The 23357-nt window shown below is 36.0% G+C and overlaps 2 protein-coding genes and 1 long non-coding RNA gene across 5 annotated transcripts; 2 read left to right on the forward strand and 1 right to left on the reverse strand.

The window, feature by feature from the left end:
• The first annotated feature begins 9239 nt into the window (after positions 1-9239).
• Positions 9240-14087, forward strand: LOC102626573 (pentatricopeptide repeat-containing protein At4g19440, chloroplastic). 3 transcript variants are annotated; one of them, XM_052442081.1, is made up of 6 exons: positions 9476-9623; positions 9863-11964; positions 12146-12282; positions 13160-13232; positions 13425-13528; positions 13711-14087. In XM_052442081.1, the coding sequence occupies exon 2, from the start codon at positions 9894-9896 to the stop codon at positions 11952-11954; it is 2061 nt and encodes a 686-aa protein (XP_052298041.1). In that variant the 5' UTR covers positions 9476-9623; positions 9863-9893; the 3' UTR covers positions 11955-11964; positions 12146-12282; positions 13160-13232; positions 13425-13528; positions 13711-14087. The 3 variants fall into 3 exon arrangements, with proteins under 3 accessions (XP_052298040.1, XP_052298039.1, XP_052298041.1); XM_052442080.1 differs by having other exon boundaries at positions 9240-11964; positions 12146-12402; XM_052442079.1 differs by having other exon boundaries at positions 9240-11964.
• Positions 14088-14197: 110 nt separating this feature from the next.
• On the reverse strand, positions 14198-15915 carry LOC102629642 (coniferyl alcohol acyltransferase-like). Its single transcript, XM_006471577.4, has one exon. It carries the CDS (start codon positions 15647-15649, stop codon positions 14267-14269), a length of 1383 nt encoding a protein of 460 aa, XP_006471640.2. The 5' UTR covers positions 15650-15915; the 3' UTR covers positions 14198-14266.
• A 4734-nt stretch (positions 15916-20649) lies between these two features.
• On the forward strand, positions 20650-22385 carry LOC127902055 (uncharacterized). The gene is made up of 2 exons (XR_008054488.1): positions 20650-20825; positions 21996-22385. It is a non-coding gene; the product is annotated as an uncharacterized LOC127902055 (long non-coding RNA).
• The last annotated feature ends 972 nt before the right edge of the window (positions 22386-23357 follow it).

Below are 23357 nucleotides of genomic sequence, written 5' to 3' on the forward strand. Positions count from 1 at the left end.
ACTCATCTCCATCTTGGCGGCATCAGATTAATCCTTACCCTTCATGGGAGAAAAGGATTACCGGTTACCGCTCGACTTGCTATGCTTGATACCCGGTTTAAACAGTACCAAGATGCTGTTATCGGTACTGTCCTCACAACCCTTCATGCAGGAAGTGTTTTACTCACTTTCTATCCCAATTTCAATTTTTCTCTCCAAGATCCAAATTTGCCCACAACCTTGAAAGTCCAAGTTCAGATTCAAGGTGCTGAACAAATTTCTTCTGCAAAAATTGCCACTTTACATCACCAACTGGTCTACAGGCTTCAAAATCATGCCTTAGATCTACCCGCTCCAGAACACCACTCTGACACCCTCATGGTGTTAGCAGAATCTGACCAGATCCCGACAATCATCCAGATTCCCCGACAAATTCCCCGTCATGAGCTCATCAAGCTTATGCCTCTTGAATGGATCTCCAACTATGAACAGTTCCACAACAATACAGCTCCAATTCAGACCTCTGAAGGCATGTTTGAAAGACGACATGATGGAACAGTCAGAATGACTTTTAAACCACCTCCCAGTGCTCCACAAGAGCCTCCTAGGCTCTCCTTTACCTATTCTTCAATGATCACAGCTGTTCAGACAGCGCAGGAAGATCTGCCCATTACAGGGTTTAATTCTCAAGGCTACCCTGTTTATCCAGCCAAACACAATGGCCATTTCCTATGGGATGCCCCTGGTTCCGGCATGTGTGACCCAAATTGTCCCTGCTGGGATGATTGGGAAGAAGACGATGATTACGCAACCACAAGGAAAAAGAAACCCAAAAAGAAAAAACCTCCTGTCCCATGTCACCACTGTGACCCTAAACCACCATCAGATCCTCCACCTCCACCGGCTCCATTACCCATCTACCGAAAAGAACTCACATGGATTGCCAAACATTGCAAATCTGAGATTCCATCACCAATCTCAAATCCCACACCACCACTGGCTTGTATGATGTTCTCATCTACTTCATCCGACTATTCTTCCTCTTTTCCTTCTTTAGACACCCACACAGATTCCCACCGAAATGTCGTGACCAAACCCTTTATCCCTTCACCTATTACCTCCACTGGCCACCTAGAACCTCCCAAACCTTTTGAATCAGTCCTCAACTGGCAAACCCAAAATGCTAGAGCACAGAATGATACTTTGGTCAATATCAATTCCAAAGTTGAGAAAATCAGTTTACGAACTGAACAGCTTGAGACAAAGGTTGACTCCATCTCTGCACAGATGCAGCAGATCCACCAAAATCTCCAGTCCAGAATTGGCCAACTCGATTCAGAGTTACGAGCCATGCTAGCCCACAGATACAATGGTCCCGAATTTGACCAAAAGGAAAGGGAAATCAGGCGATTAAAAGCTGAACTTGCTCAGATTGAATCTGAAAAACAGAGACCTACCCTTTTCACCAGTTCACCTCTTATTCCTTCTATCGGTCCAACTTACCATCCTTTTGCCTCTATGCTCTCTCCTATTAAACAATATGACCCTTCCAAGTTATTTGGCATGACTCATACTCTTTTCAGAGACAATCCTTTGCCACTGCCACCTAAACCTAAACCCAAACCTAGACCGCAGCCTCGACCTCCCCCTCTTCATCCTTCCTCTCTGACCATCCCTGGCCAACCATCTCCTACTTTTACACCGACATCACCACCAGCTCCTTTATCAGTCCCTGCCCAATCAAAAGATAAAGAACCCATGAACCAATTTACTGCTCACGCAGTCAGCCATCCATCTACTGACGATCAAACTTCTGATTCAAATCTAGCTGTTTCAGATAGCCATACCGAAACCGACTCAGAATCTTCAGCATCCACCAGTGACTCTGAAAAGTCCTATGCTGATATTACCAAAATCCTGATGGCTCAACCTGATCAAGGCCAAACCTCTCATACAGAACCATATGTTGATATTCCCTCCGAAGTTGAAGACGAAATGCCTGAATCTTCTGCCACAAACCAACCTTCTCCAGCCCAGCCCAATCCACCCAGTCAAAAATCGTCAAATGGTCCATGGTTCACATTTGATGATCTTCCATCTCATAAATGGCATGACCGACTCAATGAAATGTCTGCCTGGATTGATCTACAGATGCTAAGACCAGGAGCAACAACTCAATCAGTCCTTAGAGAATTTGCTACTCGTTTTACGGGTGCTCTAAGAGATTGGTTTGATTCGTTAGGACAATATCGCCAGTTACAGTTTGTTGACCTTCCAGAAGTTTCAAGTGCTCTTGCTGTACTTCATGATCAATTCCTTGGCGACCCTTCTGCAGTCTTTGAAGCTGCCAGACGAGACTACCTCAACATGAAATGCTGCTCCCTCAATGCTAAGGATCTTGACTTCCATTATAAGCGAATGTCCCTGCTGTTCTATAAGCTTAATGGATTCAATGAGCCGACATTAAAGCATGTCTTTCTGGCTTCCCTCCCCGAAGAACTCCAACCTGACATCCAGAGACAACTTACAGCATCCAATCTTTCCCTAGACAACATCTCCCTTGGCAAAATCTTCCAGCTTGCCAAAACCTGTCTTGACAAACTTTGCGAGCAAAAACAGTTTTTCAAAGAACTGTTGAAAGACAAAGAACCTTTCCGCAGTGCTTGCAAAAAGCCTTATTTGCAGATCAAATGCCACAAGAAAAAGGATTGCGATTGCAGTTCAAAGAAAAAACGGCATTTTCGAAAATTCAAAACTCCAGAATTTTCATCCAAACCTCGCAGATCCCGAAAGCCCTACCGGTTCTTCAGAAAGAAATCTTCCTCCTCCAGAGAATTCAAACGAAAGCAATCAAGCAGATGTTTCATCTGCAAGAGAAAAGGCCATTATGCCAAAGATTGTCCCAACAAAAGAGAAAAGGCCATCCGGTTGGTTGAACATCTTCAAGCAACCACAGACTACTCTCCTGCCAAAGATGAATTGGAATTCTATTTCTCTGAACAAGATGAACCCAACGATGAAACAGTGTTCGCACTACAAAATTCCTCTGACTCAGATAGTGACCAGTCTCAAGTGATTTTCCACCAACAGTTACTCTCCCTTGATACTACAGTTCCTATCCCATCCATCAAACTCCAGATCTTGCCCTCAAAATTCCAAAAGCCCATTCCAGCAATTGGTCTTATAGATACTGGTGCCCAACGAAGCATGTTGAACCCCCATATTCTTCCACCAGAATATTGGACCCAGTCTGAAGAACATTTCAAAGCTGTCAATGGCAAACTCTTCACCACCTCTTTGATTACCAAAAAATCCATTGGTATTCAAATCTTCCCAAACTGTGTCATTTGGACCAAGGTTATTGGTTCCACTCTTCCTAATAAGGATATCTTGTTAGGATTTGACATCCTTCACCAAATCAAACACCTCCAAATCATTCCCACTGGAATCCGAGTCAAGTCCATGTTCAAACCATTCACAGACATTCTGAAACTCTACAATTTGTCTGAAACCCCCCAGTCTTACCAGGATATTTCAACCAAACTTTTGAGTTTCTGTCCAGAGTCCCATTCTGAGTTCACCCATCCAAATCCATTGTGGAAAAATAAGTCTTTCTTCATTAAGTTACCCTTCAAACTCAATGAAGACATTAACCCAACTAAAGCTACCCATCCAGGAATGAGTCCTTCTGACTTACTCCTAGCCCAACAAGAATGTTCACAATTGTTAGCCCAAGGTTTAATTGAGCCCACAAGTTCCCAATGGGCTTGCCAAGCCTTTTATGTTGAAAAACATTCTGAAATTGTCCGAGGAAAGAAACGCCTAGTCATTGACTACCAGCCATTAAACATGTTTTTACAAGATGACAAATTCCCTTTACCTCGCCGACAAAGCATGTTTACTTTTCTCAAAAATGCCCAGATCTTTTCCAAATTTGATTTAAAATCTGGTTTTTGGCAACTCGGCATTGAACCCTCCGAACGTTACAAAACCGCTTTTTGTATTCCCAATGCCCATTTCCAATGGACCGTCCTACCCTTTGGCCTCAAAACTGCCCCCTCCATTTTCCAAAAATCCATGGTCCAAATCTTCCAGCCCATTTTGCATCATGCATTGATTTACATTGACGATATTTTGCTTTTTTCAGGATCGCATGAAGAACATCGCAACCTATTGTCCCAATTCTATGATATTATCCAAAGTCATGGAATCATGTTATCGGCCAAGAAAAGCACCATTGCTACAGACAATATTGAATTCCTTGGTATGATCATTAAAGATGGACACTACCAGCCAGGAAAGCACATTGCCCAAGAATTGCTTCACTTTCCAGATCAGCAACTTTCCAAAAGGCAAATCCAACAGTTTCTCGGCATTATCAATTACATCCGTGATTTCCTCCCACATGTGGACCATCACACTCATCATCTCTCGGCTTTATTGAAAAAGCAGCCCCCAGAGTGGAATGCTGACCACACACGTGCTGTCACTACTCTCAAGCAGATTGCGCAAAATCCGCCTCCTTTAAAGTTGCTTACTGATGGCAAGCGCATATTACAGACAGACGCAAGTGATGAATCATGGGGTGCCATCCTCCTCGAAGAACTCAATGACAAGGAACACTTTATCGCTTACGCTAGTGGACATTTTTCTGAAACACAAAAGCACTACCATAGCGTGTTTAAAGAAATCTTAGCGGTAAAGAATGGCATCAAAAAGTTTGAGTATCATCTGATTGGACACCATTTTCTCATCCGAATGGACAGCTCAGCCTTCCCCAATATCTTTCATTTCAAAGGTAAAACTGTTCCCGAAAAAATGTTACTCAGATTAAAAGATTGGTTTTCCAAATATGACTTTTCAGTCAAGCATATAAAGGGATCCCAGAACCTCATCCCTGATATGCTCTCCAGACTCTCCAAACCACAAGACCCTCTCACCCTGTTTTCCACCACCTACCATTTTCCAATTATCTCCATGGCTACCTCACTACCCCCAGAAGCTCTCACCAAGAAAACTTTTCCCTTCAACAAAACCTTCTCTTCTGTTTTTAATATCCAAGAATTTGCAAGAAAAGCTCTCTTTCGCTTTTTCATGAAAGCCTACCTTGTCACCGACCCTTTTCCTTTTTCCACTTTCCACCCAGAAAATCTGTTCCTTACAGGTTTAACCCTTGATCCGACCAGAGACACCACTGAAGACGTGTTATGGTACATCTGGTGCCTAACAGTCCTTTACGCAACCAAGTTAGTCCTCCCCATTTCTCCCACTCTGGACCACCTCCTTAATCCAGATAACGCCACCTCCCTTACCTGGACCCTACTTGAATGGTTCTCCCCCATCCCATGGTGGAGAAAGAAACTGCAACAACTGTCCGAAATTTACAACCTTGACCGTATGCCTGCCCCTGAAGCACAAATGTTCACATCAGTTTTTATTATTCACAGGCCATACTTCCAACATCCAGACACCCATCTCTTTTGGACTCAAGATCAGGTATATGAATGGTTCACTGCACCACATATAGCTGTGATTGAAAATGACATACAAGACGTCCTGCACAATTACCTTTGCCAATTAAACCACCAACCTCCGCCACTTAAAGATATCTCTCACACCTCCTTAGGTCCACAACATGACCTTCTCATGATACCCACTCCATCTGCTATATCTAAACCTAAGTCCACTGGCATCATCATCAAAGAAGAACGACCAGACTACACTGACTTTCTTTACCAAGACTCACAAGATCCATGGGAAGATTTTCTTCCTCTGAGCCAACACCTCCACCAGTTTCCCCAACCAACAATGGATGAACCTGGCCCCTCCGTACCAGGACCCTCAACCCAATCTTCCAAACGACCAGCTCAACCATCCCAAGTTGACAAAGCCACCCAAACTTCCCCTAAGTATACTCCGAAGTGTACTCCCAGAGACTATAATTGCCCTTATCCACCATGCCGTGGTCCCTCCTGTAAGCATCCAAAACTCTCCAAAACTTTCTTCCAAAAGCATCCTCACTCTGGTGATACGGACCCAGATGAGACCGAAAGCTCATCCGAAGACGAGTACATGAATCTCCGCTCTCCATAAAGTTGTTTGTCTTGTTGCTTTCAATAAAGTAGTTTGTCTTGTTGTCATAATGATGTTTCGCTTTATGTTTGCATAATTATTAAAGTTTGTTTTTACTTTAATACTTTTGTCCAAGTCATGCTTTAATTATTAAAGCACTTTTGTCTTTTGTAATAATTAAAGTTGTGCAATTATGTAAAAGATAGGGGTCCTGTCCTATCTTATCTTTTGCTTTTACTTTTGAAAACGATAGGGGTCCTGTCCTATCTTCTCAAGAATCCTCCTCTATATAAAGGATTCTCCCCTTGCTTGTAAGAGATAGAAACTGAAAGAAATAAACTCGTGTTTTTCTCTTACACCATGAATCCCTAAAACTCTTCTCTCTCTCTGCAAATGAAGCTCTAAGAAAGAAAAAGAATAAAGAATTAAATTTGTTCATTTTGAAAACCTAAGGAAGTATGCTCTGCACTTGCCTTCTCTAAGGATCCTGTGCATCAGAAAACTTTTGATCATTTCTTATCTGGTTTGGTACCCTGTTTTAGACTAAAGGAAAGTCTGTTTTGGGTTGTATAACCTGAGAAAAATGTTTTAAAGGTTTTTGATTACAGAGGTATATCGGCTGGAAACCCGAGCTTGCGGACTACTGGTCCAAAGAACAGTTTTAACTGTTGTAGTTCTGGTATAACAACGCCACGTACTTCACCATAACTGGTAAATCATGCACCCTTTGCTATTATTTGACAAGAAATAGTTAATTAAGATCAATTAATTAGCATAAAGAAGTAGGTAAGAAACAATAACAATGGTGGTAAACAACAAATGATATATGGTATGGCCCGACGTATGCTTGTTCAATGAAATGAGTGATTGTTTAAAATATATCAAATTTGTTATATTCATTTAAATGAATACTTTAGTAAGGATATTTATGACATTTATCCTACTTTTAATTTTTCTCCATATCTTGCAATTCATTATTAAATTAATCACTACAAATATATAAGTCGTTTTTCTTAAAAAAAATTCTCAAAATATTTAAATTTTATGGCTAAGATCAATACTAGTGTAGAGTAGTAAAATGATATATAAAATTAATACTATTATAACTACAAGAGGGTTTTGACTTATTTTAAAATATGAGAAAGAGTTTTGCTCATTTTCCCTAATTTTTAAAAAATTTATGAAACATTATTTTTGTTAAAACTTATGAAATAAATTTTTTATAAAATTTCAACTGCAATCCCAATAATATTGATATCTTTGTAGCTCATCCAGTTTTATTTATTTGTTTATTAATATTTGTAGATAACCAAATTTAAGTATAACTTTTAAATTGGGCAATAAGTTCCATGGAAGAGCAAATTTTATTTTTTATTTTTTATTTTTAGCATTTTACCTTTGGAATAGTGTTAATTTTTACCATACCTATGGTATTGGGACTACAAGTACTTGCTACTATATAAATATCCCTACTTAGGAGAAAACATATATATTCTTTGAATAATTGGGAAATATAATATTATTGTCGAAATAAGATATTATTTCATTAGTGCTTTTCATCATCAAATGAGAACTGCAATTTATAGCAACTCATTTCTCACTAAATACAGCTACAGCAAACTATTTGTAAATAAATCGATGAAAAATGATTCTTCATACTTTCCAATATTTTATATCTTGAAATATGGGTGTTTATGAAATATCAAGTTCATGTGGGTCTTAATATCATAGGTTTGACGACTTGCTAGTTAGGACTATATATTAAGCCAACAATACTCAAAAGATAAGATGATTAAGAATTTAAGAAGTTATGACTTTAAAAGAATATTTCTACCATTATAAGATGATATCATGATATTTTCCAAGGGCCAGAGCATTCAATGCTCCCTTAAGGATAACTGAAAACCAATTCTTAATTGATAGGGCAAGTGGACTAGACTAGAGATTATTTTGAGCCGTGACCCATCATCATACGAGAAACATTGTACTCGATCTATGTAGTATTAAATAATCATAATAAAAATAATGAAAGATACCCTAAACAAAACTATCACTATTTCGGGTGGTCGTTCTGTTGTGAATTAATGTGAAGGTGACAGGATGAGAGAATGCATTGCATACTCACAATGTTTATCTTTTAAGAAGAGAAATTGATTCCACAAACTAGGTTTTCGTTTCTTTGTCATTTTTATTTTCATTATTAGAATCCAAATACCCAAATCTGCGGGAAGCAAAAGATTCTGCTGAGCCTGGCCGAAAAAAACTTTGGGCAAGAAACAAACTTGGCATAAGAAAATGAATTCCTATAATGAAATGGTGGTAATGAGTTCCTAACAAGTTTAAATGAGGCCATGGTTGGATATTTGGATTGATGTGGAGCTTGGATTTCAAAATATGTTTAGTATTATTATTATTATTATTATTATTTAATTTTTCAGTGATTAAATTCTCTTTCCACTCATGTGAGTAGGATTTGAACCTCAAATCTCTTATTTTTAACCTAAGAGATTTTATACTCTTAGCTAAATAGCACCACTAGTTTTCAACACAAGAGTACATTTTTAACTTTTTTGCCCCATAATTTTTTACTATTCTTGGTTAGACCACACTATTTATGATCTTACAATGCTTCATCTTTTTTTTTTTGGTGATTATTCTTATCTGACCACACTATTCATAATATACATAAAAGAAGATATATGTAAAACTCAAAATTCTATACAATAGAATCCAATTGGTTGTTTAATACAGCTCACTCTGGCCGTGCTTATAAATAGTTTACTATATAAGCTGAGTGATTAGATTCATGATTTCTCTTATGAGATATTAACCTCCTACGAGCACATCTCCATCAAATTAGACTACTAGAGTATGGTTGAGGGTGTTTAAAATTAAGGTAAGAAAAGTAAATTTGTGAATATTCGACAATACTTCCCAAAAGTTGTTATCAAAATTTGAAAGCAATAGAGGTACTTGTAGTAGAAAAAGCATATGTGGAGTACACTTTGAGAGTAGATTTCACCGTAGTTTGGAGAGTGGTAGATGTTAGACAAACAGGTCCCCCTACGAAGTTCGAATTTTGGACTCCATGCGTAAGGCCCACTCATGGCCCAATTTCCAGTCCAAATTCGGAAGCCTCTGTGTTCGTTTCTAAGTCTAAACCCTGATTTTTGATTTCATCAATGCTTGTTTTTTGTTTTCCAATTTTGCTTTTGCTGCACCCAAAACAGAATAACAAAACCTTTCAGTTAATCAAGCTCTCTTGTTCATTACTCGGCGTGTCTACTTCACATCCGCTCACAAAAAAAAATTTCATAAACCCCATCAGGCCCATGGCTTCTATTTCATAAACCTCAGCAATCAAACTAACGAAGCACGCAAATCTTTTGTGAAATGCTCCTATGGATTTGAGAAGACTTTCAATACCCAAGCCTTGCTCTCTCTCCATCGCCGTCTCTCGCCCCTTAACTCACGTGACATCCACTGCCCAACAACAACAAGAGCTCCATAACCGAAACCAGCAGCAGCAGCCGCCGCCGCCACAGAGCTCGAATCAGAGTTTGCTCAAATGGGTATCTTCTGTTCTTTCAAAGCAATCTCTTGATCCTTCTAAATGTAAATTATTCTTACCCAACTTGTCTCCTCAAGAGTTTGATACCCTTTTCTTCTCTATTCGATCCAATGTGAACCCCAAAACCGCTCTGAAATTTTTCTACTTTGCATCACAGTCTTGTAACTTTCGATTCACTGTTCGGTCTTATTGTCTTTTGATTCGTTTGCTCCTTTTTTCCAATCTTTTATCGCCTGCCAGATTGCTTTTGATCCGTTTGATTGATGGGAAGATGCCGGTTTTGTATGCAAGCAATCCCAGTATTAGGCACATTGAGATAGCTTCTCAAATGGTTGATTTGAATGTTACTGCCGAGCCGGCTCTTGGTGTTCAAATAGCTGATTTGTTAGTACATGTTTATTGTACACAGTTCAAGAATTTGGGCTTCGGTTATGCTATTGATGTGTTTTCCATTTTCTCTAGTAAGGGTATTTTCCCTTCATTGAAGACTTGCAATTTTTTGTTGAATTCTTTAGTGAAAGCTAATGAGGTGCAAAAGGGAATTGAAGTTTTTGAGACTATGTGCCGTGGTGTTTCTCCTGATGTTTTCTTGTTTAGCACTGCGATTAATGCATTTTGTAAGAGAGGAAGGATTGAGGATGCAATTGGCTTATTTACGAAAATGGAAGAATTGGGTATTGCTCCTAATGTCGTTACATATAATAATATTATTCATGGCTTATGTAGGAATGGGAGACTATATGAGGCATTTCATTTAAAAGAGAAGATGGTGCTAAGGGAAGTGGAACCAAGCCTTATTACATATAGTATTCTTATTAATGGTTTGATTAAGTTGGAGAAATTTGATGATGCAAATTTTGTTTTGAAGGAAATGTCCGTTAGAGGGTTTGTCCCAAATTATGTTGTATATAACACACTGATTGATGGGTACTGTAAAAAAGGAAATATTAGTGAGGCACTGAAGATAAGGGATGATATGGTATCCAAAGGGATGAGTCCCAATTCAGTGACATTTAATTCCCTCATACACGGTTTTTGTAAGAGTGGTCAAATGGATAACGCTGAGAATGCTTTAGAGGAGATGCTATCTAGAGGTTTATCAATAAACCAGGGAGCTTATACTTCTGTCATTAAGTGGTTATGTATTAATTCTAGGTTCAATTCTGCACTTCATTTCACTAAGGAGATGTTATTGAGAAATTTAAGGCCTGGTGATGGGTTACTGACCTTATTGGTTAGTGGGCTCTGTAAGAATGGAAAACAGGCAGAGGCAACTGAACTTTGTTTTAGGCTGTTTGAGAAAGGGTTCACTGTCAACACAGTGACCTCAAATGCTTTAATTCATGGAATGTGTGAAGCAGGTAACTTGAAAGAAGCAGGAAAGCTCCTCATGGAGATGCTACAAAGGGGTTTGATATTGGATAAGGTCACATATAACACACTCATCTTGGGCTGCTGCAAAGATGGAAAGCCAGAGGAAGGATTTAAGCTTAAAGAAGACATGATTAAGCGAGGTATTCAGCCGGACAATTATACCTACAATTTACTACTACATGGGCTATGCAGTATTGGTAAAATGGAAGAAGCTATTGAGCTCTGGGAAGAGTGCAAAAGAACTGTTTTTGGACCGGATATTTACACATACGGGGTCATGATAGATGGATTCTGTAAAGCTGATAAAATTGAAGAAGGTGAAACCCTGTTTAATGAGATGATCTCTAAGAAAATGGAGCTAAATCCTGTTGTTTATAATACACTAATCAGAGCATACTGTAAAATTGGGAATACAACAGCAGCTTTTAGACTTTCTAATGACATGAAAAGCAGGGGCATTCTACCTACTTCTGTTACATATTCTTCTCTAATACATGGATTGTGCAATATCGGCCTCATTGAAGATGCAAAATGTCTTTTTGATGAAATGAGAAAAGAGGGGTTGCTGCCAAATGTTGCCTGTTACACTGCACTCATAGGTGGTTACTGTAAGCTGGGTCAGATGGATGAAGCTGAGAGTGTCTTGCAGGAAATGGCTTCGATTAATATACATCCTAATAAAATTACCTACACGATCATGATTGGTGGTTATTGTAAGTTGGGTGATATGAAGGAAGCGGCTAAACTTCTAAATGTGATGGCTGAAAAGGGGATTTCCCCAGATTCCATCACTTACAATGTCTTTATGGATGGGCATTGCAAAGGAGGGAATGTGGAAGAAGCTTTTAAAGTATGCGATCGTATGTTAAGTGAAGGATTATCTTTAGATGAAATTACATATACGACATTGATTGATGGATGGCAATCATCAACAATTACAAATCAGGATAATCATTAAATTTTTGGAGGTAGGTGCTTTATATGATATATTCTTCTCTTTCAAACTGATACAGTTTTTCTGTTGACATATTTGAAGAAATTTGATGTGTGTATGCATGTATAGTGTGTGTATGCATGTATAGTCCATGTTCTTGGAATTGATAGCTCAACATGGTTGATATGCTTCTCTTTTTTACTGTTGCTCCTCAGGTCAACTCATTGTAAATGATGCAATGGAATTCATTCACATGCCTCTCCAGATTCAAGATTGGTTCTTGGAAGTCACTGGTTGCTCTATTGTCATTTTTATGCTAGCTGCTGATAGCCAACAATCTCAACCCTTTTGTGTATGTTGCTCATTTACTTTGCTTAAAGCATGTACAAATTCACTGACCTTCTCTACATTTTGGCCTGAATACATTGCATTGAGCACCATATAAAAAATTTAGCAGCAGACCAACACTTAAGTAAGTCGTCTTTACTTTAAAGCCATTTTACTACCTATTTGGCCTGCAGTCCATTTGCAAACATTCACACACACACACACATCTGTGGCCCATATTTGGTCTTTTAGTGACTAATGGAGAAATGGTTGGCGTCCTTTTTTCGATTCACCTTTCTTTGGATCTTTGTTGTAATGAGTAAGGTGCTAGCCACTAGGATAGAATTTGAAATTGAAAGAGGTTTTGTTTTCCTGAAGGGAAAGTAAACTTTTAATGACTTCTTCTCAAATCCATTGACTACTATTTATTCCTATGTGCTTATTTGGTATTAGAAATTACTATGCCAAATAGTGCTGGTGGGGAATGAAAAGATGTGTATAAAGACTCTTGACTTCTTTATGATCCATCTGCCTCAGTTTGCCCATGTAGAGCAATATTTATTGTTTAGCCATTGGCATTATGTCTGTCTTCACTCCGTGTTAGCCGTCTTCACTCCGTGTTAGCCTTGGGGTCTGGTTGTTATAGATTTGTGGTGCTGCTGGGCTCAGCCCATTTAGCTTGAATGTTTTGTGTGTGTGTGTATTTTTATTTTCACTTAAACTGACTAAAATGCCAAGTGAGATAATTTGGCAGAGGGCTTGTAAGGTGTGTTTTGCGTTGAATTAATTTAAGGATTTGCAGTGCTTGCTTGGTCAGTGCTGAAATGGTTCAAATTTTGTGTTCTGCTTGCTGATTGTCTTGTCTAGTTATTGTTAACACAAGTTTTCATGGTGTCCTTCAGGTGCAGTTCAGACTTGAGCAGCATAATGTCTTCCTCTGGTGGCTGGTCCTGTAACAAGAAGTGTATGTTTCAGGTACCAGACACAAACCTTTTCTTTGTGCTTGCTCTGAAACAAGTGCAATTGTTTCGGCTAAGAACCTTTTTGCCAAAAGAGTTGTGTCAAACTGCATGGTTATTGCTTATATAGTTGTAGAAGCCTGCGCTGCTTCAGTTGTGTTCCCGTTCACTTGTTTTAAGTGATTTCTGACTGACTTCAATGTACCAGGTGATTGCTACAGAAATGTTGTTGTAGAGACACTTAATAAAGAATTGTAGTGTTTCAAGGATATATGTTTGTTTGCTTCTCTGGAAACGGCATCATTACCCAAGGTATGTATTCCATTTCTTCTAACTGAAATTGTTACCCAAGGAATTTAGAGTGTTTGTTTTTTATTATTTTATTTTTATTTTTGTTGGTAAGTGATAAGATGGTTTAATTAATACTTATCCCGTTCACCTTATAAATTTCCCTGGTATTGATTTAGATATTATTTTATCTCTTCTGGTTTCAGTCTTGATGCTACTCATTGGAGAGATGCTTTGCCTTTCTTCGTTGCGGAGAGTTTAATGTTACGGAACAATTGATGAGATTATTTACATCAATAACGTTAACGATTTACCAAGCCATTAATCTGATGTAGATAATAGAAGCACAATTTTGTATCTGACATAGAAATTCAAAATAAAATTTCAATTCCATAGGCAGTACACAATTCGCTCTTTTTTTTTTCCTTCCCCACTAAAAGGACTCAAAGGGGTCGGTACTACTGATGTAATTCTTTGCCGTAAGCTAGCAAATAAGAAAACAGTGTCACAATATTTTGGTGACATGGCCGATGTTGCTATGAAATGATCCAATGTGGTACTAATTTATATTTTATTTTTTCCACGAAGAGCCTACAATCATTACATAAAATCACACACAGACTTAACTTTTTTCCAATATTATTATTATTTTTAATCTCAACCATCAAACTGTTCTTGATTTATGCTGTACGGTGAGAAAGAACTGGTTGGGTTTTTGATTATGTTGAACTATTTCGGAAAGATGCAGCAGAGATAGTAGAACTAAAGTTGAAGATGATCTGCAGCAGACATCGGTTGAAAAATGGAATCCGATTCCAGAGCTGTAGCCAGTTCTGGCCACAAGATAGCAGACACAGTCCAAGAGCCATCACACGTGGCACTTGGCCTTTGATTTATATAACCAACTCCAGACCTCTCAATAATTGAACTCACTGCTCCCAGAACTGGGTTCCCAAACCCAAAGTCCAATTCAGCCACTGGAAATCTTCGTCCTGATGATACCACGACTGTTGGACCATCTCTCCCGAGCACCACTCTTGCTAGCATCAATCCGGGCCTGTGGCACTCTATCCAATCAATCAGGTCCAAGAAGTGAGCTTCATTTGTCACTTTTGTTATTGAATCATGAACCCTGTTGGCAATTTCTGATATGGACCCTTGCTTCAGTTCTGTAACACTTGCTTCTCCAACAGCCAGAGACAAAACATTTCCTATGTAACTTGACATGGGATTTTCATATTTAAGAATTCTACAGCGTCCATCAACTAACCAACCCATCTTGCACTTTCCATGTTTCTCGTCGATGGAAGTGACCATAATCTTCCATATGTAAGCCGAGAAAGCTTCAACTTTTGTTCTCTTTTTACCTTTGACGGATGCGAGTTGTTGCAGCCTGCTAATGCTTGAAGCATCAATGTGGTAGAGGCGCTTCAGCAAGATGTTCGTTGACGGAATGTTTGAGATCTCTTCTATGGTGCACTTGACAAAAGTTTGATCCAAAGAAGGATGATAGCTTGGCGGGAAACGTGCACGAAGGTTTCTCTGAAGATCTGGTGAGCATGTTATTGGTTTTTGTTGAGCTATTTCTGACCATGAGACAAGAAACTTGCCGAAGGAACTTGCATCGCCAAGTGCATGGTCGAAACTGAAAGTAATCGAAATGCCTCCACAGGTGTAACTTGTCACTTGGATTTGCAAAGGGAAGTCTGGCTGAATAGAGACTAGCTTTCCTTGAAGAGATTCATTAAGGTTGTAGAAATCGTGATTCACTAAAGGGATATTGGCTTCGGCTTCTAAAACTAACGCTCCATTGTTATCACAAATGATCTCGGGCTCGTTAGTTTGAGGATTCTGAATGATTCTACCGGCAAAAGGGTAGTAAAAATTCAGAGTTTTAGCAAGGGAGATTCTCAGGGTCTGGATGATCAAGGGATAGTTTTTGCCAAAAGGCCTGCGGTAGAAGTAGAAGTATGTGACTGGAAAACGGCCGGAAAGTAGGTCAAGGTTTGAGAGTTGAAGGGTATGAGGCTCTGGCAAGGGACCTATAGCTTTGACAATACTTTTTCCAGTGGGTTTCACTTCAAATTTTCCATCTGCTGAAGCCTGCATTAATTCCATTGGAATGTTGCCAAACGTTTGTGTCATATAGCAAAGCTCAAGTGTGTGATATTTTTCATCAATTAGAGATACATTTATATAGTGAAGTGATTTTATTACTTTTTGGCATCAGCAAGCACTTGGCAAGTTTGGATCGTCGAGTTTGGCTGACAACATGATAGTGGAATGAAAGTTGTTGATCTGGGAATCACTTTTGGTTTAAAATTGAACCAACTTTTCTTTGCATATTGGAAGAAAATGCTAGATGTAATAGAGTGACTCATTATTTAAAAAAAAAAACTCATCCCATTATCTCAGCATGTTAAGGTGGTAAGACACGAGATGACTAGCAGAATTATGTGTTTTAAACTGAGATCCATTAACTACTTTAATAATAAATTTAGTGGGTCTCACTTTGGGCCTTATTGATAGTCTCATTATCGAACCCACTGCTCTGTCGCATGCTAACTAGAGCAATATTAAACCGTCATATTTCCACCCTATTGTTATAAGGAGACAGTAAAACCATTTTTTTACATATTTCTTTCATTGCTTCCCAACCTTAACATGTATAAGAGCACATTATAATTGCAACAAATTTTCAAGGACAAACCAATCAAATAATGGAGTTTGGGAGAAGAGAATCCCACTTGTTGAAATGGTCCAAAGTATGCATTATCATCAGACAAACAAACTATTGGCAGTAGCATACATGGCAGCATATTTTATTTGTAAAGATTCTCATTGTAAAACAAACTTAAAGAGTCCACAAACAATCAAAATCTTGCGATATACTTAAGTGGATCTTTGGTGACAAAGAGTGGTACATGTCATTATAATCAAGATTTTTGTTGGGGTTTGCTGAAAGCCTGAAATTATTTATACCCACTAACATCTTGTCAACACTAGTATTTACACTGTATTGATCATCGTCACAATGCAGTTCAATAGTTGATGAGAATAAATTTTACGAAAGGGTAATGATACAGTCGTAAAGTTTTTTTTTTTTTTATAGGAATAATGTTGTATAAATTAATATGATATGATTTATTATAACTGGTTGAATTAAAAATATTATATGACTCAAATGATTTTTTTATTTTTTAATTTTCAATCTACTAATCAGATTAGTCCACATCAAATTATATAAGATTGTTTCTTCACAATTTCTCTATATAAAATATTGTCGAGTGTGGTTTCATTTTATTGCGATGATGTCCCCATTGCTGAGTTTCGGTTCCCGTTATAGGTTGTTGCATAATTATGTATGCACCCAAGGCCCAAGGGTTGGTTTCGGTAGTCTAGGCGAGCTGGGCTGTACTCAAACATTCTTGTGTTTAAAGAAAGATTGGTGATGTATGATCCTGCAGTATATTTCATTAGCCGATTTTTTAATTATGTTATTTATTCTAAAATTAATCTTACGAAAAAATAAAAAATATTTAAAAAAAATATTTTTTTCTTCACTCTCAATCTCTCAACCGATTAACTTCTCATTTCTCTCAATTTTCTTTTAATTGATTCAAAATTTGAATGAAATAGTAAGTCTTAATCAAATCCCATATTAAAATTAAACAAAATCTTAGGTTATCACACAAAGAAAAACCAATATCAACAGTAACAAAAAAAAAACAAATCACTTGTTTATAAAATTTAACCAAACCCAATATTGAAACTTGGGTGGAGTTGATGGCTAAGCTAAAGAGAGTGGGGTGGGGGAGAGAGATAAAATAAAATTAAAAAAAATATTTTCAACAAGGTTAATTTTGAAAATAATAAGACAAACTAAAAAATAGAGGCTAGTGAGACAATTTAAGGGGGGGTCAAATATCATTACTCTTAAAAAAAATATTATATCAAACCAAATACATATTATAAATCTAAATTATAACGAGAAAATTCTTGATGTTCTTACGCAATCCTCCTTATTTATTTATAATTCGTCATGCATATATAAATATTACCACAATTATTAAAAAAAATATACGCGACAAGAAGTGGATGAAATTAAAATGGAGAAAATGCTCCTAAAACATCCAAGAGAAGAAATCAAACTACAACAAATAACAACTTGACAGCCATGGAGATATCTCTCCTGCGCTCCTTTACAATATTCTTTACCACTAATATTGGTTCGGACAAGGAAATGACAGAAACGCCTGGGCGTGTTCGTTAATAAGAGACAAGTCATTTTTTCACTTTTGAAATTTTAATTTATCAATCTGATTGCATGTAGAAAGTGGAAAAAACGACAGCCACATCCTGCATTATCCATTGGCTCCCATATGAGACTTGAGCTTGATCATCTCCATAATGGAAAATATTTGAGCAACCATATGTTACAAACTAATCTTACTTGATTGATTGATACATTCTTCATGTGATCGCACATGCATTTGTTGTTCATAAATTTGTGCCCTAACCCGGCTTTCATAAAATAATCCATGGTACCTTTCTCACCTTTGGAACCTACTAGAATTCCCCCACACTTAATATTTTTCATTTGTGCATTGTTCATATCCATTAGTGTAACATGTGGATTGTGGCTTCAAAAAAGCTAGGATGTAAAGCTTTGATACTATATATAGGCTAAGCAATTACATTAATTGCCAAAAAGTCGAATATGACGTTACAAAGTACACAATCATGCAAGGAAAATGTGGTCCCATATGTCACATGTTAAAGTACTGTAGTGCATTCATTTCCATTCTTCAAATCCTTTGATCATCCTTTATATAAGCCATGAAGCAGTGGTGGCATTTCACAAATCCTACTTGAGAGATCTAAGCCATTGCCTTTCCTAACAGGCTGATTCATCATCATCATCCTTAGCTTCCATGGCAACCCAAATTGCGACCTTGTCATCAAGATTAATCCAGCACCGTAAAACCAAAGGGTCCAAGAAAATCTGGCCGACAACGTCACATCAGCATTCTGAGCGCTGGACTCATCATAATTCGGATCAAATTAATGATGCTCATGTGAAGGGAAAGAAGATGAAGATGAAGATGAAGCGGAAGCCAAAACACTGGGCACAAGAACGTTCGAGATTACGGTTTTGGTACGTGACAACATCTATAAGATACCTACTAAGGAAGGCAAGAGCCTTTTACAATGAGTTCTGCAGCGAGAAGTACGATGATAATCCAAAAGTGTTCAAACAAGTAATGATTGCTGACCCTTATTTCTCAATCCCAGTGATCCCCCCTCCAATGTAAATTAACATTGTACTTTAGTTATGTCAAAAGTTCGATGTTTTATATGATTATGAGTTAATTAAGCCAAGGTAATGTTTAAAAATAATATCGAGCGTACCTAATTTGAACTATATCTAAAAGTGTTATGCTGCAATAATGTACTAAATCACACCCAGTGATACTCTATATGATAAAAGTTTGTATGTACTAATATTCATTCAATCCAATTTGTCAATTGCACACTTTAATGTAAATGTCAAATTTTATATATATGTGTTTCTAGCTAGGATCAACTAATTAATTTGTGGGGAGAAAGCGTTAATAATCTCCACTCAAGTTATTGAATATAATCCTGTAAAGTTAGCTTTCTACATTATATGTAACGATCATTTTTTTACTTAGGTTTCTGACCTTCAGCGATTTATACACTATCCATTATATCCATTGGTTTTAGTGTAAAATCTGCATGCTTTTAGTTAACATTTTTGAAAATATTAAATTTAAATTTAATATTACAGTAAAAAAATCTGTCGGGAACCTACTGTCATGATATATAACTGGCAAGAGTAATCCAAAAACCTACTTTAGTGAGAAATTATGTACCACATTTTCTATGTAACTAGTGAAATTGATACTGGGAGGTGCGGTAAGAACTACCGATCCAAGAGATGATTCTGAAATATGTATGATTAAAAGGACTAAGAAACCTCTAAGGGGAACTGATCAGTCTTAGCTACTTAAAATTTATGTACTATAATATTTGGAAACACTCAAAACGCCAAACGGGCCTACAAAATTTTTTAAAATTCATTCAAAATTCAACTAAGTTAATCTATGTCACATCCTCTTAAAGTTGCGAAAAGGTGGTACTACCACAAGAAATGGCCTCCATATATTTCAATTCAATGGCTGCCTTCTGGAGTTTTACATTTCTATTTATAGTTATGTGTTAAACGATTCATATTGGTGCTTGTTTTCCAATTTGATGTTTAATCTGTTTTCATTACTACTATCAAAATAAGTATCAAATTTCCACCACATAAAAAGAATCCATATGATAATGTCATATAAGGACCACCAAAGATATCATAAATTTTCTTGAAGTACTTCAATTTATAATATAGAGCAAAGCCGGCCGACATGATTGAATGTCGGTGAGGGTATTCTTTTCTTGGAAATTAAATACGCATTTGATTTATATCAAAAAGTTAGGGATCTAGTCCTATCTTGATTATCGTATCACTCATTTATTAAATAATAAAATTTATAACTTATAAAATTACTTAAATACCATTTAATTGATGAATGTGACATCAATTGGAACTAAATTAGAAATTAAATATTAAGATATTTATTATTGCTCCTATATTTATGGGTGATTGATGGTTAATAAATTAATAATGGATAAGGAAGACGCATGACATAATAAAAGAGCTTTCAACATTTCAATCTATGTGGGATTTATCTATGAAATGGTAGTTAGAATAGAGTAATAAATAATTTTACAAAATAACGAAATTAATCATCCAATAGAGAAGTATCACATAATATTTAGGTTAAAATACTGCAATAATAAATAGAAATTATAGTATTATTATTTTCAAAAGAGTAATGATATAGTCACAAACTATTGTACAAACTTATTTTGTACAAACTGATGTTGCATGATAAGATTGGTTGAATTAAATATCACTTGACCCACGTGATTTGTTTTTATTATTTTATATTTTCATTCAATCAATGAATTAATGTCACGTCAGTTTGTATAAAATAAATTTGTACAAGAGTTTGTGGCTATATCATCACTCTTTTCAAAACTCACCGGTGCATCGAGATCTAAAAACTCGATACTTTAAATATTTTCCCTTAGCCATGTTTGGCATGCCGCATTATACTGTATTAGCGCTCTGCATTGCATTAAAATATGACAATATGATGTTTGGCACTTCTCCGGTATTGCATTAAGAAAAAAATTAATGTGGGAAACCCCGCATAACGGAAATGCTAGTGAAACTCGGGTTTATACTGTATTAGCTTCTTCTTCTTCATCTTCTCTATTTCTCTCTCTTTCTTTTTTCTTTTTCTTTTTTCCTTTTCCCCTCTTCTTCTTCGTCTTCCCTGTTACTCTCTCTCTCTTTTTGTTTTATTTTTTTCCTTTTCCCCTCTTCTTCTTCATCTTCTCTGTTTTTCTCTCTTTTCTTTTTTCCTTTTCCCCTCTTCTTCTTTGTCTTCTCTGATTCTCACTCTCTCTCTTTTTTTCTTTTATTTTTTTCCCTTTTCCCCTCTTCTTCTTCGCATATTTGTTTCTCTCTCTCATTTTTCTTTTATTTTTATTTTTTTCCTTTTCCCCTCTTCTTTTTCGTCTTCTTTGTTTCTTCTTCTTCTTAGTTTCTTGTTTGTCATCTTCTCCTCCATTTCTCAGTTTCTTAGCTTTTGTGCTTTTGCATTTGCTGCTTCTTTTTTTTTTTTTACTTTTGCTTTTTTTCAAAATAATAAATAATATAACTTTTTAATATAATATAATATAAAATTTTCTTTTCTTTTATTTTTATATCATAATTATTAATATAAATTAATAATTTATTATTCATATTTTAATTTTTATTATATTAAAAATATTCCTAAATAATGTATTATTTAATTATATAATAATTAATATATCAAATTGATTAATAAGTACTTAAATAATATATAAAAATAAGAATATAACTTGATATTACATTATTTAATTATATTATAGTAATTAATATATAAAAATTTAATATAACTAATAAAAATATTTATATATAAATAAATTTAAATAATATTAATTTAAAATAAATGTTATGCTGTCGATTATAAGCCTATAAGCTTCAATTTTTATGGAAAAAATATTTTTTTAATATTCATACTAAAAAATAATGTTAAATTTCTAAAATTTAAGACTTCTATATTTTGTATTTTTTTAAGTACTAATAAATATTATTTTCTAAATATATAATTTAAGTTAATTACAAAAAAAATTAATACAGTACAGTGTATCACCAAATATTGTACAATATTATTATAATACAGTGCTAATGTAATACAACATAATACAATACATCAACATTAAATGTTAGAGTGCAATTTATGCACTAGTTTTGCATTGTTTACTTCCCTTAATATCGATGTTTTGCACTTAATAATAATGTTTTACTTGTGTTTTACTTTTGTAGGTGCAATTCTATTGATTGATGATAAAATTGAGCTAAAAGATGATGTTTAAGGAGGATTGTTCTCTTGGAGAAATTTCTGAGCGTCAGAAGAACTTTGTTGATAAGGCGTGGGCGCGTGCTAAAAACTGCGGACCTGCAGTTTTTAGTTTAACGTGTTTTGTATTTTTGGTTATTTTTGTAATTACGAATTTAATATTTCAGATATTAGTATTTTATTTTAAATAGAATTCTAAAAGAGAAGAGAGAGAGAGTATTTAAGAGAGGAATCTATTGTGAAAAAGGGGGGATTTTGGATTGGAGAAACCCTAGATCTTAATTTTTCTCTTCTCTCTATGAAGAACTAAACCTATTTTTCTGGTTGAAGGATAACGAAGCTTTGATTCATCACTACTGTGAGATCTTTCTTGTGCTTTAATTGTTTTATTGCTTTTTGGGTATTTGTTTATTCTCTGAATTAGTTTCATGATTATGTTTGTTAATTAGGTAATTGGCCACTATTTAATTATCAACTTAATCTATTGTCAATTAAAGGATTCATCGTATGAAGAATTTAATGCTTGTGACAAATAACATAGCAGAGAGTTGTGTTGTGAGAATAAACAATCTAATTTAAATGAATCATCATATGTGTTGATTAGGATTTGGGTCTCTCTGGTTTTTCAGGCTGTCAATTGATTAAATTCTATGATCGTATCTAGGGTTGTCTATTGATTAGGGAAATAACCAACGGTCGTACCTTGGTTATCGACTAGTTAAGGAGAGATTGGCTATTAGAGGGTCTCAGTAGCTATAACCGGTCTATTCATGAGTAATAATAATCTATATTTTAATCAATGATCAGTAGTCGAATCAAGCTGAGTTAATTCCTTCAACCAGAGCTTTCTCCAATTTGAATTACAACTTTAATTTGCATTCTTGTTATTTTTATTTGATTTTTATTATTGTCTACAATTCCCCTATTTTACGTTTTACGTTTCAAAAGGATTTAAATAATTACCGATCTCTGTGGACACGACCCTGCTCAATCACTATACACAATTTATTTAGAGTAGGAATTTATTTTTGTTGGCTTCGACACCCATCATTAAAATAATACAATACAACATAATATAATACAGTGTATGAAACGCACCCTTATAATTTTTGGGCTAGCTAGTAGAAAGGATTTCTCATTGGTAAAGAGTTGATCTGATGCATTGGAGAAATTATCAAAGAATATTTTTTTCCCTCGATTAACTGGCTTCATCAATTGTTCCCTGAAAACACCAAGTCTGCAAAATATAAATGAGAATAGATGGCACATAGAGACAAAATTTAAACCCATGAATTTCCATTTTCTGCTTTATTACACAGTGACTTTTC

This window comes from Citrus sinensis, chromosome 5 (assembly GCF_022201045.2).
Source record: "Citrus sinensis cultivar Valencia sweet orange chromosome 5, DVS_A1.0, whole genome shotgun sequence".
Lineage (NCBI taxonomy): Eukaryota > Viridiplantae > Streptophyta > Magnoliopsida > Sapindales > Rutaceae > Citrus > Citrus sinensis.